The sequence below is a fragment of the Triticum urartu genome, chromosome 2A (assembly GCF_056163025.1).
Source record: "Triticum urartu cultivar PI428250 chromosome 2A, HENAU_Tu73, whole genome shotgun sequence".
Classification (NCBI taxonomy): domain Eukaryota; kingdom Viridiplantae; phylum Streptophyta; class Magnoliopsida; order Poales; family Poaceae; genus Triticum; species Triticum urartu.
In genome coordinates this window covers 500,132,137-500,149,161 of record NC_141874.1, presented here as the reverse complement: position 1 = coordinate 500,149,161, position 17,025 = coordinate 500,132,137, and the positions used below count along the sequence as shown (strand labels likewise).

At 51.3% G+C, this 17,025-nt stretch overlaps 2 protein-coding genes across 2 annotated transcripts; one reads left to right on the top strand and one right to left on the bottom strand.

The window, feature by feature from the left end:
* Window positions 1-4,438: 4,438 nt before the first annotated feature.
* LOC125541722 (uncharacterized) lies at window positions 4,439-5,182 on the top strand. The gene has a single exon (XM_048705068.2). It carries the CDS (start codon window positions 4,669-4,671, stop codon window positions 4,936-4,938), a length of 270 nt encoding a protein of 89 aa, XP_048561025.1. The 5' UTR covers window positions 4,439-4,668; the 3' UTR covers window positions 4,939-5,182.
* Window positions 5,183-12,887: 7,705 nt separating this feature from the next.
* Window positions 12,888-15,941, bottom strand: LOC125538198 (succinate dehydrogenase subunit 5, mitochondrial). Its single transcript, XM_048701480.2, has 4 exons — window positions 15,716-15,941; window positions 14,413-14,717; window positions 14,151-14,336; window positions 12,888-13,283 (listed from the first exon to the last, which is right to left on the bottom strand). The coding sequence occupies exons 1-4, from the start codon at window positions 15,855-15,857 to the stop codon at window positions 13,227-13,229; spliced, it is 690 nt and encodes a 229-aa protein (XP_048557437.1). The 5' UTR covers window positions 15,858-15,941; the 3' UTR covers window positions 12,888-13,226.
* Window positions 15,942-17,025: the final 1,084 nt, after the last annotated feature.

Sequence of the window (17,025 nt, the reverse complement as noted above, 5' to 3'; positions counted from 1 at the left end):
AGTTTATGTTGATGATATTATTGTTGCTAGCTCAAGTTCAAGTGCCACCACTTGCTTACTTAAGGATCTTAAGTTGGAATTTTCTCTCAAAGACTTGGGAGATCTTCATTATTTTCTTGGTATTGAGGTCAAACAGATAAGAGATGGTATACTTCTGACACAGGAAAAATACACAGCTGACATACTCAGGAGAGTAGGTTTGGAAAAATGTAAACCTGTGAGTACACCTATCTCAACTTCTGAAAAACTTTCTGTTGAAAGTGGAGAGCCACTTGGGTCAGAGGATGCAACAAATTACAGGAGTGTTGTGGGTGCATTGCAATATCTGACACTTACACGCCCTGACATTTCTTATGCTGTCAACAAGGTATGTCAGTATTTACATGCTCCTAGCACTACTCATTGGACTGCAGTTAAGAGGATTTGGAGGTACCTTAAGTTTTCAGAGGGACTTGGACTTCAAATTACCAAGTCTTCTTCTATGCTTGTTACTGCCTACTCCGATGCAGACTGGGCAGGATGTATTGATGATAGAAGGTCAACTGGTGGATTTGCTGTATTTCTGGGATCCAATCTTGTTTCATGGAGTGCAAGAAAGCAGGCTACAGTCTCTAGATCAAGTACTGAGGCTGAATACAAAGCTTAGGCAAATGCCACAGCTGAAGTAATGTGGATACAGACACTACTTTATGAACTTGGAATTAAGACTCCAAAAGCAGCTAGATTATGGTGTGATAATATTGGTGCAACCTATCTGTCAGCCAATCCTGTTTTTCATGCACGCACAAAGCATATTGAAGTTGATTTCCACTTTGTCAGAGAAATAGTAGCTAGAAAGCTCCTCGAAATTCAGTTCATTCCTACTGGAGATCAACTTGCTGATGGATTCACAAAGCCTCTCACTATGAGGAGGTTAGATGAGTTCAAGTACAATCTCAACCTTGGTCGAAGTTCATGAGGTTTAGATTGAGGGGGAGGGTTAGAATATGTATAGGGTAGGTTCATTCAAATTGTAATCTATCTCTATCTCTATCTCCTTTCTTCCCTCCCCAAGTTACCTCCTGTACCGAACCAACTTGGGATCGTCTCGATCTCTTGATCTCTCCTTGTACTCCATGGCATTGCCAATATATATACACATGCGGCCTGAGACAAAGGGTTCAACGCTTCCAACCAAACTTACATGTATCAGAGCCAAAAGGTCTTGAGTTCAAGACCCTGCCAACGCAGTATTAAATAAACGATTCTGCGGCCTACATCGATCCCACGTCTAAGGACTAAAATAGCCTAGACGTGAGGGGGAGTGTTCAAATATATTGCCCACCTCCCTCCATCAGTTCGGACTTTTGGATAATTTGGCTGGAGCATGAATTCAATACCCTGACCCACCAAAGATCCCTCACCCGCCCTCTCGCGCTTTTCTTCCGATGCACGCGCCGCTTACCACGCCACATTCATGCTGGCCCAGAGCATGCGGAGGCCGGCATTGATGCCACGATGTGATCAGATGGAGGGAGGGGGCGTTGACCGACGCGACCTCTCAGCAGCCGCCGCTTCAATGCGGACGCAGGTTCCCGAGGAACCAACTACGGCTGTTGCGCCGCATTGAAGCGGCTGACGGGACCTTCGCATGGCCTGGCCGTAACTATTTAAGTCGCGCTCCGACACCATCCACATCGCATCCTCCTCGTCCTCGTCCTCGTCCTCCTCTCCCCGCCCATCTCCCACCACATCTCCGGCGATGGACAAGTCCGGGGCGTCGGCGCCGGCAGGCGTTCCAGGGCGGGATCCAGCGGATCGTGGTGACACCGCCCTCGAACTCCAGGGCCGTCATCCTCATCGGCTGGCGACGACTCGATGCGGGCGAAGATTGTCATCTACTCCGGCGACGAGGAGGACCAGCAGCCACCGTCGGCGCGGACGCTGGGCCAGGTCTACGCCACCACCGACGCCAAGTTTGAGGAGCATATGCAGCTAATGCTTCGTCGCTTCGTCGTCCACATCAACGACCCAACTCCGCCACCGGCCGTGAAGTCGGAGCCGGCATCCCCTCCATGCTCTTCGCCACACAGCCGTGGCGTCCAAATCCGACACCGCGTGAAGGAAGAGCGGCCCTCGCCACCGCCCCGGCGCGTCGTCAAGGAGGAGCGTCGCACGCTGCCACCCCTGCCCAAGGTGCGCGGTTGCCTTCTACACTACCTCGGCAGCGGCAGGAGCGGCGGCAACCATTCGTCCTCCCGGAGCGCCACGATGGTGCAGGAGTACGCTGACCGGGAGCAGCGCTGGCGGGACAGCCACGCGCGGGTCCAAGTTGGCGGACTCGGACGTCCCCCCCCCCTCCCCGGCTGCCAAAACATCGCGGCGGACCCGGACCTGGCGTATGCTTGGGCCCTGGACCGCTCGGTGATGACGTCAGAGGTGGCCAAGAGCTGTCTCTTCCGCCTCGACGGGGAGATGGCCAGGTACGACGAGGAATGGTCCCTCGCCGAGATCGACGCCGCCAACGACACCTCTCCAAGGACCGCCGCCCTCTCACCTAGCCCACGTCCTCGGTGATCGCGACCGCACTGTGCATGATGCAGGAGGAAGCGGAGAGGATCATCCATGAGCATCAGGCGGCTGTCGGGAAGCCCTGCCGCGACGCCACCACCTTTCGTCGCCCGAAGCCCGACGACGATGACGATGCCTGATCAGGCGCCGATGACGGAAGAGGAGCCGCCGGCCAGCCCGACATGGCCTACGAGGTTACTGTCAAGTATAGCCAGCTTAGGGTTTTTAGTTTACCGGCCGAAATATCGCCTAATTTTATGTACAAATTATGCTTCGCCCAATTTAATTGAATTTCGTCCGGTTAGTTTGAATTGTTGTAAAAATGTACTCCCTCCGTCACGGTTTAGAAGGCACAGTTAAATTTGCGTGCGTTTCCATAATAGACAAGGTTTAGGGCGCATTGCATTTATTTCTAGTAGCTAATTAGTACTCCGATATACTATTTCTATATGCATGCGTAGTGTGAATGCTATTTTTTAGCCCGTCTCATAACCAATAGATAACCACCTAGGTCCCAGAGAATTTCCAAGCGCGCCTTCTAAACCGTGACGAATGTAGTATACAGGTATGGTTGGATAGCGTCCTCCCGCATCAGTGTCCGTGGACTTTCGTCCGTGGTACACGGATGCGGGAGGAAATTTAGGGGGTGTTTGTTTCCAGGGACTTTTTTGTGTAGGGACTAGAAAAAGTCCCTCTTAGAGACTTTTTTATCAAACGGGAGGGACTTTTTAGGGACTAAACTAGGCATTTGGGACTAAATAAAGAAGACTCTCAAGGAGAGTATTTTTTGGGACTTTTCCAACAATGCCCCTCCATGCATTCAATGGCCCGTCATCCCATGATGTTGTTTGATTGTTATTTTTCTATATATTAGGGGCAACATGGTCATTTAATAACCTCTAGAAAGGGACTAATGACTTTTTAGTCTCTGGAAACAAATAGGAAATGACTTTTTAGAGACTAGAGACTTTTTAGTTGGAACCAGAAAAAATCTTAGGACTTATGAACCAAACAGGGCCTTACAGGTTGTGCCCTTACCCACACTGACCATTCCAGGGCACATCTCTCTCGCTCTCTGCATACTGCATGCATGCATGCAATGCCCAACAAGTGAGTCGGTCAAGCCGGCCATTGAATTCGGAGTGGCGAATGCAGAGCTCTCGTTCACCTACTCGGGGAGGAGACAGAGCCCTCCTTTCGTCCTTATGGCCATGAACCTTCTTGCTCCCTGCCTTGTCCTTTTTTTTTGCATATCTCTCACTTCCACTTCCTTTTCTTGGTGCACAGACAGGAGTGCCATCTCCAGCTTATCAATGCTGTCCTCTCCTCTCCAACACGCTCAACCCCACCATGCACCCCCCACACCGTCCATGTCCATCGTCGCGCTCTCTGCCTATGATCCAAGTTTCAAAAATGTATCCTATCCTAGGCCATGTCGCTAGAGGTAGATGAGCACATTCATTAATTCCCATCCCCTCTGCACCAACTCGAACGATTTGCTCGTAGACTATAGGAGCGCACCGGGCCGGCGCAGGCACAAAATTATCCTCGCGTGTAGACAACCCCGAGTTTCTCAGTCTTGCAAACTGTGAATTACTAGCTGATCTGACTATGCAGAAAATAGGCTTTACTTGCAGGCTGACAAGGCTTTTCCCCTCTCATTGCTCAGCGTGATACTAGTCGATCGGTACGTAAATTGTCATGTCACAGACTCACAGTGTGCTATATAATTATATATGAGGCACTATTAAAGCAGCCAGGGATTTATTGCAAACACACGGTAACCAGAAAATGACATCATGCATGTAGATTGCATATCTTTCTCTCCCCCTTGCTTGTGAACAAGTCCAAGCTAGGGAGGAAAGGAAAGCTCCTATATAAATTTGACGACTCCTCACTGTCCACGCGCACATTCTCTCCAAGCGCCTGTCTACCAGCATCGCCTCCCTCCTCCACGCCTGCCCCCCGCCATTTGCACTCTCCGAAACCTTCACCAGTCATCACGTACATCTTCCTCAAACCACAAACCTCCACACCTGGCGGCTGGCGCCACCAACGCTCCCCTCCTCATCGACCACCTTCTCCTTCCGTGCATCGCTCCGTACCCTACGTACCTACATGGGGCGAACGAGCGGCAGGCGGACGACTCTTCTACCGCCGCAGCTCCGGTGGTACGTCCTGCCCCTGCTCCTCCTCATCCTCCTCGCCATGGCGTCGAGCTCCAGCTGCGAGGCCTCGAGAGGCATGCAGCCCTTCAGGGGCCGGCCGCTGGAGCGAGGGGCGGCCAACCATTTCTTCGGGTTCCTGCCGAGGGGCTCGGTGACGCCGTCGGGGCCGTCGCGGAAGCACAACGCCGTCGGCCTCGACAGCCAGCTGGAGAAGCCGTGAAGCAAAGGAGACGGTGCGCTGGCCGCCGATAGAGATATAGTAGAAATAGCTCATAGATACGTGTATGATGATGACATATGGGTTGGTTAATCGTAGACGATTAATGTTTACGTAGTATGTAATGTATGGGGGTAGGTTGGCGTGTAACAACTATTCTTGGAGAGGTTCCTTCGTTTCTTATTACCTTTGGTTTGAACTTTGGAGCCGGCAGAGTTGTTGATGCTTCCCAACTTTCCTTCCTTTGCGAACGCAGCCTCTTTTTTCCTTTGGATAAAGCTAAAGGATGATTGATATGTGATATGATATATACCGCTGCAATGCAAATCATCTTTCTCTCTATAGAGACGTCTGGTAATGACTTTGCTGCATCGTCGATTTGGTGTGAGCAGAAAATGCAGGCCCGGCGTTGACAAAATGGCGGCCATGGCCAACAACGTTGCACCTTCCTTTGACTATATATACGATTATCGCTGTTTTTCCAAGCCAACATTAATTCCTTTTTAAACCGAGTACGTACATCTTGTTCCTCGACCTAGTGGTTCTTATTATTAAGTTTATTAAGATCCAAGATGTGATTGGTGCAATAGTTAAATATTTGTGCTAGGATGATGCATGTCATGTCGTGGATCGCGGATTAAGCAGGCTCCTGTGCAGATAAGAGGGGGGGCTGCTGCAGAGGGAGTGGTTGGTCTCTCACTCAGCGCTTTTGCCCGTGACATTTGGTAAAAGAGAGAAAGATGGATGGAAAGACGGGCAGGTGTGGATGAGGGAGATGCATGGGGGTGGAGTCGTGACATGACGCTTCCAGCCATCCTTTTTCCTGGCCTCCAGTCCAGAGTAGACTTGTCATGGCCTCCAAATCTTTGACGTGTTCGCTGGTGCAGCTAGCGATCGATGCACGCGGCTAGGACAAGGGCGACATCTAAACCAACAAACACGGTTTGATTGCTCCACCAAAGTTTTATTACTTCATGCAATGGTACTGCTTTGGTTGGTTGGTACACTACACGCGGGCACGGACATGCATGTCGGTCGTGCAGTGCAAATGGCCATTGGATTTTACTGCTTGGATTGCTCTCAGGAGAGAGTCGGTCAACCAAAAAGCATCGGTTCCCTGTTTTAGTTGTCTCGGTTTTACCTCCGTCGGTCTTGTAGATGTCATTTGGACCAAGACGATCCGGGCGACGTCTACAGATGCATGCAGCTAAAAGGCAACCGACTGCCACATTCAAATCCTATAAAAGATCTCCTACAGGTGGCAGCTGCAGCCTGCGGAGAAATTGTAGTGGCAGCATCCTTCGGATTCGGAACCTTACCGTCCGGATACAAAAAGCAACGGCGCCTGTAGGAGAACAGCAACGTTGATTATTGATCTGGTCCTCCTTTCCATCGAAGACCGGGCGACAAAGCGCTGTTGCAAGGCAAGAACGCTCGACCACAATCGCAGAGTGCGCGTGCAGCGCAGCACGACGGCAGCAGCTTCACTGCCACACGACGGACGGCTCGGGCTCGGACATGGCAATGCATCGTGCGCCCAACAGCCGGGCCCGGGCGGGAGACTAGTAAATTGAAGGAAGGAAACGCCAACAGTGGCCGGCCGCGCGTACGGGGCCATCGTCGCTGGCCGCACGCAACCGTCCGAGGCGTCCCGCGCGCACGGCCGGCGGTTCGCTGATTTCCAGCCGTGGCGCCGCGCGGACAGGGCGCGAGCGCCGGGCGGCCGGGGCGGTGGCACGGAATTCTCGCCCACCACCACCATGTGGCCCGCCTTGACGAAACAGATCCCATCCATTGGCCGACGTCGCTCGTTGTTGACTATGCTACGTGATGAGTGAGCGAGAGACGCCGCATGCGCGTGCGCGCGGCCGTCTAGTTGGAAATGTGGAGGGTTTGTTAGTTTCGGAGGTGATTTTCACACACGTACGTGGCAGCGGTGCCATTATCGGTGGCATGCACCAGGCTTGTTTTTTTTTTTCAAGGAAAAGGGCCGTGCTTGGCAAGCTTGACGTGACGCCGCAAATGTATCATGTGGATGAAGAAAAAACACCGGTTTCCACGCCAGATCAGTATGATTTTTTTTTGAATTTTTTTTTTGAAATTGCCAGATCAGTATGATAGCATGTTTCACATTGTTGGACTCGTTTCTATCATGGCTGAATTCCTGAATGTATTTGCAATCTTCATTAGCATTCCAATAGTTTTCTTTCACCATCACCCGGCAATGCGACAAAACGGGAACAGCCTACACATGGTTCACGTCTATGGACACCAGCTGAGGGCACAACCTCAGGGTTTTCTTTGTAAGAACAACTCCAGCAGCAAGTGTATAAGAGCATTTCCACTAAGCCCCCCAAAACGTCTCCCAAGCACCTTTTTTAGCATCGACGCAAAAAAAAAAAAAAAAACTCCAGCCACACCCTCAAGATGTTGTTTTACACTGGATTTGAAAAAAAATAGCCCCGGCGACCTCAGGCGAAACCCAGTCCATCGGGGAGCACTTGAGATCACCGGCGTTAATTTTTGCATGGCAAAATCCCACCAGTTAGTCTCTCGAATCTTTCCCTCCCCGCATCTCCTGCTCCTCGTCTCTGGCCGAGCTCGCCCAGCCCCGCCTCCTCCGCCCCGACCCACCGAGCTCGCCGCCCCGCCCCGCCGTCGCTCGCTACGCCCCGTCCGCGACCTGAGCATGCCCGAACCCCGCGCGCCACTGCCACTCGGCCCGCCTACTGCGCGTGAGCCCCACAATGCCGCTCCTCGCGCCCTCTGACTGAGCCACCCCTCCGCCCGCTACCACTAGCGCTCCCCTCCTGTCTCGTTCTGCTGTTGCGCCGCCACCGCCACCTTGCTCCGCCACACCATGCATCCCTCCCTCCTGGCACGCTGAAGACCGGCTACCCTGGACTTGCCCCTCCTTGATGGACTACCCGAAGAGCGGGCGGGGGCGCCAGCGGAGCACGACGAGGTTGTCGCGGGAGGCGACGAGCTCGAAGGCGAGGCTCTCGTTGAAGCGAAGCACATAGGGCCCGTCGGGAGGGGGGCACGGGCTGGACGACGCGTGCGGGGCGGTCGGCGTCGCTGTCCTCGACCTTGTAGGAGATGCTGCGGAGTAGGGACGGGCCGTAGCTGGAGGTGGCAGTGGTGCGCTGCACCAGCAGGCGGCGGAAGCCCCGGTCGAGGACAGCGTTGGTGGAGCTCGGGGCTCATGCTGCTCTGCTCGAGCTCGACGGCGAGGCCGGGCTGGTCGTGGCCTGGGCACGGCTTGGGGGTGGACACGGCTGGAAACTTTTCCACCACCAGGCCAAAATTTCCGCCGGCAGCCCCCCAAGCGGCGAAAAAATGCCTCCTGGGGGGCTCAACGGCTGGAGATGCTCTAAGGGCATTTCTAACCAATCCGATATCCAGCGTTAGAGGAGTAAAAAAATAGTTTTACTTCTCCAATGCTGATCCCTAATCCGCCGTAAGGGAGTAAAAAATATACTCCGGCGCCTCATATTTTCCTAAATATACTTCATGAAAAGGGCTCCAGTAAAATTTCTGATGCTCCATCGCCCACGCCCGCCTTTGCCCCTCGTCCTCCCCCACCCTCGCCCGCCGCCGGCCCCCTCCCAGGGGGCCCCCCGCCCATCTGCCGCCCGCGCCTCACGCCACTGCCGATCGGCCCGCCTGTCGCGCGTCAGCCCCACCCCGCCGCTCCTCGCGCCCTCTGACTGAGCCGCCCCTCCGCCCGCTACCACTGGCGCTCCCCTCCTGCCTCGTTCTACTGCTGCGTCGCCACCACCACCTTGCTCCGCCACGCCCTGCATCCCCCCGGCACGTTGAAGACCGGCTACCCTGGACTCGCCCCTCCTTGATGGACTGCCCAAAGAGCGGGCGGGGGCGCCGGCGGAGCACGACGAGGCCGTCGCGGGAGGCGACGGACTCGAAGGCGAGGCTCTCGTTGAAGCAAAGCACGGAGGGCCCGTCCGGGGGCACGGGTTGGATGACGCGTGCGGGGCGGTCGGTGATACGTCTCCGACGTATATACTTTTCCAAACACTTTTGCCCGACTCTAACTTGCATGATTTGAATGGAACTAACCTGGACTGACGCTGTTTTCAGCAGAATTATCATGGTGTTATTTATGTGCAGAAACAAAAGTTCTCGGAATGACCTGAAACTTCACGGAATATCTTTTCGAAAAATATAAAAAATCCTTGCAAAAGATGAAGGCCAGGGGGTCCACCACCTGTCCACGAGGGTGGGGGCGCGCCCCCCGTACCTCGTGGGCCCCCTGGAGCTCCTCTAACCTCAACTCCAACTCTATATATTTGGTTTTGGAGAGAAAAAAATCAGAGAGAAGAAATCATCGCGTTTTATGATACGGAGCCGCCGCCAAGCCCTAAAACCTCTCGGGGGGGGGGGTTGATCTGGAGTCCGTTCAGGGCTTCGGAGAGGGGAATCCGTCACCATTGTCATCATCAACCATCCTTCATCACCAATTTCATGATGCTCACCGCCGTGCGTGAGTAATTCCATCGTAGGCTTGCTGGACGGTGATGGGTTGGATGGGATCTATCATGTAATCGACTTAGTTTTGTTAGGGTTTGATCCCTAGCATCCACTATGTTCTGAGATTGATGTTGCTATGACTTTGCTATACTTAATGCTTGTCACTAGGCGAGGCTCTCGTTGAAGCGAAGCACGGAGGGCCCGTTGGGGGGCACGGGCTGGACGACGCGTGCGGGGCGGTCGGCGTCCCTGTCCTCGACCTTGTAGAATACACCGCAGAGCAGGGACGGGTCGTAGCCGGAGGTGGCAGTGGTGCGCTGCACCAGCAGGCGGCGGAAGCCCCGGTCGAGGACGGCGCCGGTGGAGCTCGGGGCTCATGCTGCTCTGCTCGAGCTCGACGACGAGTCCGGGCCGGCCATGGCCTGGGGCGGGCGCGGCCTGGGCACGGCTTGGGGGTGTACATGGTTGGAAACTTTTTCACCCCCAGGCCAAAATTTCCGCCAGCAGCCCCCCAAGTGGCCAAAAAAAATGCCTCCTGGGGGCTCAACGGCTGGAGATGCTCTAAGGGCATTTCTAACCGATCCGATATCCAGCGTTAGAGGAGTAAAAGAATAGTTTTACTTCCCCAACGTCGATCCCTAATCCACCGTAAGGAAGTAAAAATTATACTCCGGTGCCTCATATTTTCCTAAATATACTCCATGGAAAGGGGTTGCAGTAAAATTTCTGATGCTCCATCGCCCATGCCCGCCTTTGCCCCTCGTCCTCCCCCCACCCCCGCCTGCCGCCGGCCCCCTTCCCGAACCCCTCGCCTGCCACCGTCCACTACCGCCAGCGCTCGCGACCAACCGTGCCACCCCCTGAACCACGGTTGGTCGTCTCCCCTCATCTCCGCTGCTCTGTCCCACTCTACCTCAGTCTCTACGTCCTGCCAAATGGCCTCCCAGCAGTCTTCCCCGCCGGTGTGCCGCCACAAGAGCCGTCCAGATCGGGAGCGTTGAGGGAGGCTGAGATTGCCGTGGTGGAAGTGGAACATGTGGTCCCATCCACACAAGCAGCAGGGACGGCAGACACAGCAGCAGCATCACCCCACCCCGACCCGACGAGCTCCTTCCCAACACCGGACATGCATGCGTTGGTGCTCGAGCTCTCCTCCACGCCGATGCTCGCCCTCCCGATGCTACGACCTCTTGCACGCCACCGACCTACCGTCCCTGCTCGATGTACCTCCATAGTGGGAGCGGGGGATTGCCAGGAGGCCCCGGTACAGCCGCTCGATGTACCTCCGTAACCCGGGGCAGTGGTCCTTGCTGACAGCATGGAACACGCGGCGCACAAACGCGCAAACGACCAGGTGCACGACCACCGGTCCGTAGCGGGACAACTCGTAGCTCACGTTGGCCGCACTCACCATCTGCGCGTACATGGACGGCATCACTAGGGGTTGTGCTTATGATCATGCTCTCCGAGGATTGTTCAGTCCAGGTGCTAAGTACCAAATCATCGATGGCTAGTCAATCACTCACTCTATGTGCATATGTGCATGACAAGTGTTCGACAAAATGCATCAACCAAAAGTAAGTTTTACTCCGTTGTATTTAGGAGATTGACTAGGTCCGGCCAAAACTTAGTGAAGTAAATATTTTTTTGACGGTGCTACGGCAGGCTTACGTCGGCCTAAACCATTTTCATTATATATAAGAGTAAGATACAAGACATCAGGTACAACACATAGCAACCAACACACAGAAGAAGGCACACGAAAGAATAGAAGATGAACCAGAAAAGAGCTACGACAAGCAGCCAACACCAAGAAGTTAGCACCCAACACCACTAGTTGGACCGAGAAAAGCGGAAGCAAGCTTTGTTGAATCAATCGAAAGGAGATCCGTCACCAAGAAGACATAGAGGAGAAGTTGCCGGCTGCCCTGCGATCACTCTGCACCTTGAAGAGCTAGGAAGTCGCAACCACCGTCGAAGGGCATCCCACTGCCTAGCCACGTCGCGGCAAAGAGAGCCACAGACCGTGCCGAAGGGCAATGTTCCACCAAGACAGACCCTGCACCTCCTCTAGGCCACACCACGGCCACCATCAAAAATAGAGAGAACCAAAGCACTATGCCAGGCAACAAAGCCTCAGACGTCGTCGAAGGGCACCGAACACCGAGACCTCATCGTCGCCACGAGCCCCCAAGTGATAGGTCAACCATCAGCACCGAGGTGACCAAGGGATTGGTCATCGCCACAGATCACTTCCACCGCCACCACCCTGCACACCAACAACCCAACAACCACTCCAATCCAGACATCAAGCTGCCAACCGCAGATCCGTGGCCCCCCAAAACAACGCCCCCAAGGGGGGGGACAACATCGAGGCGTCGTCGTCGTCTGATCCAGAGATGGATCTGAGGCTTTTGCCCGAGGCACACGATTAAGAGGGTAACATTAGCTTCCCGATGACGCCTTCAAGAAGGGAAACGACGCCCGAAGGCGTCGCCGTCATCGTTGCCGACAAGATCGACACAAGGCTTTCGCCTGAAGCATCCCATCAGCCCGAGACCTCCCCGCCCTCCTACCAGTCCGCAGCGAGCATCCCCACTAGGACTAGCATGAGGCTCCGTTGACACAGAAGCTCACCTCGAGCACCTGCACAGCCGGAGTCAGGTCGTTGTCGGCTGCCACCCGCATCCAAGCCCTTGCCGCCAACCACACCCCACCACTGCCGTAGTCAATCTCTGTCGACGGCATCCACCGTCGACCCCCTGGTCGTGGCCACGTAACCGCCGGTTGGCCGGGTGAGCCTTAGGAAAAGCAGATCTGGGCGCCAAGGAGCACCCCAGACCGGCTAGACTGCACCCCCGCACGACCACGCGGCCCGTGCGCGCACACCGCACCGGCCAACACCGCTGCCTTTCGCCACCTGCAGTCCGGCGTCACGCCTGACCGACTCGCTGGATCAAGATCCAGGTCACCAGGTCAGTCGTCCACCATCACCTCGCATCCACCACCCTGAGGCAGTCCATGCCGGTTGAGACCGCCGCCGACCGCGGCCAGATGTGCCGCCAGCAAACGGCCTCGCATCGCCGTGCCCTGCTACCCGGATTGAGAGAGACGCCCTGCCGCCGCCGTCCCTGGGTCCAGCGCGAGCTTTGCCGGCGGAAGCCTCTGGCGGCTGCGAGAAGGGAAGGGGCGAGGGGAAGGGGTGGTGTCGGCGCTACATTTTTGCCCCCGAGTCGCCAGAGCTAGGCGACGCAGGGGGGGGGGGGGCGGCGATCACCCCTCTTCATCCTTAGTGGGGTAAATGTACTCTACTAAGGGTTTACTCCACTATTTTTAGTGGATCGGTTAGAAATGCCCTAACTCCTTGTCTACATCTTTATATACACAATGGTCTCCAGCAGCATGTGAATATCTTCAGCCCAACTCATGCTATTTATCTATAATCATAGAGGTTATATAAATAGACACACGAATCAAGATCTTCTTTCTTGACTATATATTTTCTACTACTCCCTCCGTCCCATAGCTTGCAAAATGGTCTTACATTATGGGATGGATGGAGTACCTTTTAACAAATTCAATACATAAAACAAAAATCACCTTTCCTATCCAGGAGTGAAACAAAATTAACATGAACCAGGGACTTGCTATTATTACAGCAGCTTGGGGCGCCAAGATTTCAGCGTTATTGGCATGCTAGCTACAAAGGAAATGAAAACGATATGCAACACCTCATTCTGATGAAGCAGCTTTGCTTCAATCCATCCATGTTCTGCACAGCTCTAATTTGGGGACTTCCCTCACGCCCTTAGCTCAACATAGGACCCAGAGATCCCTGAGGTGCCTATCAGGGTGATCTGCAAGTAAAATAATCACATCAGGAGTAAGGAGTACTGAATAAAAGTATATTCAACAAGTAAAATTCAGGAAGAGAGATGCTACAACTACGGGCAATATCTACAGAATCAGTTGTGCAGGCTGGTTTAGCAAGATTTGGCAGGCATGTAATGGCCAGTTTGTAGTGGTTGTAGGATATATATTGGGAAAAAATGTAGAGGATAAGATAACGTCTGGCTGGAATCAGCCAAAAAATGGCTGTCTTTCATTTATCTTGTGCTAAAACTTTCGGAAGGGAGACATGTTAGAAGTTACAAACTTGAAATCGACTACAAATTAGCCCGAACCAAAGCATAACTCGTACGTACCAAACTTAGCAAAAGAACTTACATGTGTACTGGAATTTTTCAGCATGCATTAAAAATCAAATGAAATGGGTGATGGTCATAGTTAGGATACGAGTTTGGTAGACAAAGTTCAAGTGTTTTGTCATTAATCTGTTCCATGTCTTTCTTTCTACAAAAACTTAACAATACATTCTCCATTTATACGACTCATTTGGTTCACCAAAATAAAGAAAAAACAGAGCCAACTCCAATACACTGTTTAATGTGCTCTCTTTTTTCTGACAAAAATAGAAGAAATGGCGAAAACTACCTCAGCTAAAAAATCTTTAGGAGTATGATAATACTATATACACGCCAACAGTAAAAGGCAACAGAAGAACATATCCTAAACGGAACAAAAAAAATGCCCCATCATAGCACATACAAGACTGTTTGACCGAGAAAGACATGTATGTCTGTCTCAAAAATAAAGTTCTAGAGCAGAAGCTGGTATTGAATTAACCATACTGGTGGGGAAAGTAACATTCAAAATGGACTTACCTTTCCCCACTCGGATCCTATGCCACTGCATCTCATTTTAAGGTGAATCATTTTGGTACCCAACTCATTTTCCACCTTCTTTCGTAGAAAATGTTCGTCAGGCCCAAAGGATTCTAGATATGTCATGTACCTATTAAATGTGGACTTAACAGCATCTTCAACATAACCAGGCAAAGGGCCCACGTTCTGCAAGAGTTAGGCTTGGTAAGAGTTCAAACTCAGCTGTACATGAACGAGGGAATAGAGACAATTAAGTACCAACCTCGCCTGTTAGACCACAAAGATCATCAAGAGCCATTCTTAGGGTAACTAAAACTCCACCAAATTCTTCACATGCCTCAGCTGCACGAAATACATTTTTCAAAGCCTCTTGACCCGCCGCATCATCAGTGGATTTGGATACTGCTTTCTTTGCTTCCTCTACAAGAGAATGTGGAAGTTCACTCCAGCTCGCAGCCATCAAATCCTTAACAGCAGATTCAATTTGTGGGTCAGACATTGCAGACATATGTTTTTCATTTGAACTGAGCAAGCGCCTGAAGTTCCATGAGAAAGCATTGTTGCCACCTTTACAGCATGCAAAATTTAATCAACAATGAGCACAGGGGGTAATACACGAGCACAAGTATAAGTTTGACTAAGGCTGATAAGGAAAAGCATTATTGATGCCTTACAATTTATACCAGCATTACGGATAGTTTTTAAGTGGAGCACCTATATGAGCACAAGTATAAGTTTGACTAAGGACGGTACAATACTAGCATTGCAGAGATATGAAGACTGATAAGGATACGCATTATTCACACCTTGCAATTTATACCAGTGTTACGGATATTTTTTAAGTTGGAGGCTCCTAAATGAGCACAAGTATAAGTTTGACTAAAGTACAATATTAGCATTGCAGAGATATGAAGACCGATAAGGATAAGCATCATTGACACTTTAAAATTTACAGAATAAGGCTATGATTTTGTTTTTCATCTTGTTGCTTTACAACCAAAGTAAAATCTCGCAAGCCAAAAAACAGAGTCATTCTTGCTTGAAGCAACATCAGAATTCAGAACCACGCATAGGTATTGTACAATTAAGTGCTAAATTCAACATTTGACGCAACAGTAGCAGGAAAAACACTTCAGGACAACACGTATGAGCTGTCATCTGGCATGTCATACCTGCTGCAAACTGTAAACACTGTCTACCGTAGAACCATAAACATCTGTATATACGGACAACTAACATTCTCTAGTGATACTATAACCTTACCATGATATCATGGATATCCTTAATCTTCTATTTCTTCAATTACCTTTGTAACACATTTTCTCACTTCACAATAGCTTCGCCTTCCCACACCAGAGTACTAGCGTATCAAAATTGAAATATTTGTAGCAATAAGGTTCAAAATAAAATCCTTACCAATTAAATACTTTCGCAGTTACAAATCTACAAACAGCCTAAACAAGCGAGCGAACCGGACGGGATCATAAGTAGAGACTGGCGCAAAACCGGACACAAGCATATGATACTTTCGAGTAGCAACCAACAAGATGCGATGCGAGGACGACCTGAGATGGCGGCGATCGAGGGAGAGAAAGGCGGCACCGCAGCAGGACGTGAGGCGTACGGGAGCGTTGACAAGGTGGACGGCGAGATGCGGAGGAAGCGGTGCACGGCGGCAGCGGAAGAGGAGCGGAGGGCGGCGGCCATCGCCGGTGTCTGTACTCGGTGGAGATTGCAGCAAGATGGGGACGATCGTGAACAATTGTTTTTGTTTTTGTTTTTTGAGGGGGATTGTTAAGCCCGTCGTAGTGCCATTTTCTTTTGTGGGCCTTAAGAAGAATCTTGATTAACTTTTTTTTGAGACAATGAATCTTGATTAACTGGACTGAATTGGGCTGGCCATATAGCACATGGCCCGTGTAGAACCTTTGCAGGAAGGTGCAGAACAAAACATATAAAAAAAAGTTGAGAAGCTCTTTCGCGGGCAGAAGATCTTGGACTACAGCAGCTTCATATTGCATCGGATTGCAAGAATGTTATTAAACACATACATGAATCATCAGGTGGTGTCTATGGTGGCGTGATAAGGGATATAAAATCATGGTGCAGTACATTTTTTTCGTGTGTTTTTATTAATGAGTCGAGGACGTCAAACTATGAACCTCATGTACTAGCTAGGTATGCACTTTCCTTAGATCAGGGGAGACATGTGTGGTTCGATCAGCCCCCTGATCCGGTTGTTTTACCTTTTTTTAACTTTTGATTAATAAAGTAATGAAATATGTATATGGCAATCGTGTGGCAGATTGCGAAACTGCCACACGCATCCAACGTCATCAATTCTCTCCCGATTTCCTTCCTTTCCCGCGTCCACCCCCGATTTCTTTCCTTTCCCGCACGTCTTCCCCGATTTTATCGGGCACACCCGCTCGTACCTTCCTAATTTCCATAATCGTCATTTATGGCCCCATATGCCTTCTCGATTTTCAGCAAAAAAAATGCTTGGACTAGGATTTGATTTCTGGTCTGCAAGTAATTAACAAAGGGAGCTAACCAGCTCAACTATGACACTCATTGTTGAACATTGTAAGGGAAATACTGTTTTTGACATGTTTTTGCCTTTAATATGTTAGCACTGGAAAACTTTTTGTTTCAAGCATCGTGGTAACTTTGATCATTGGGAATAAATTTGTTGACCCCCCCTCCCCCCCCCCCCCCCCCCCCGCGGTAATTTCTGTAAATAGCACGATAACATTCACGCCATAGACTTGATAATTTAGATACAAACATCGTGGTAACTTTAACCATTGGGGAAGACAAATGTGAAAAGATACCCGATAATTTATGTGTAAATAGATGGTAATATACACAGTGC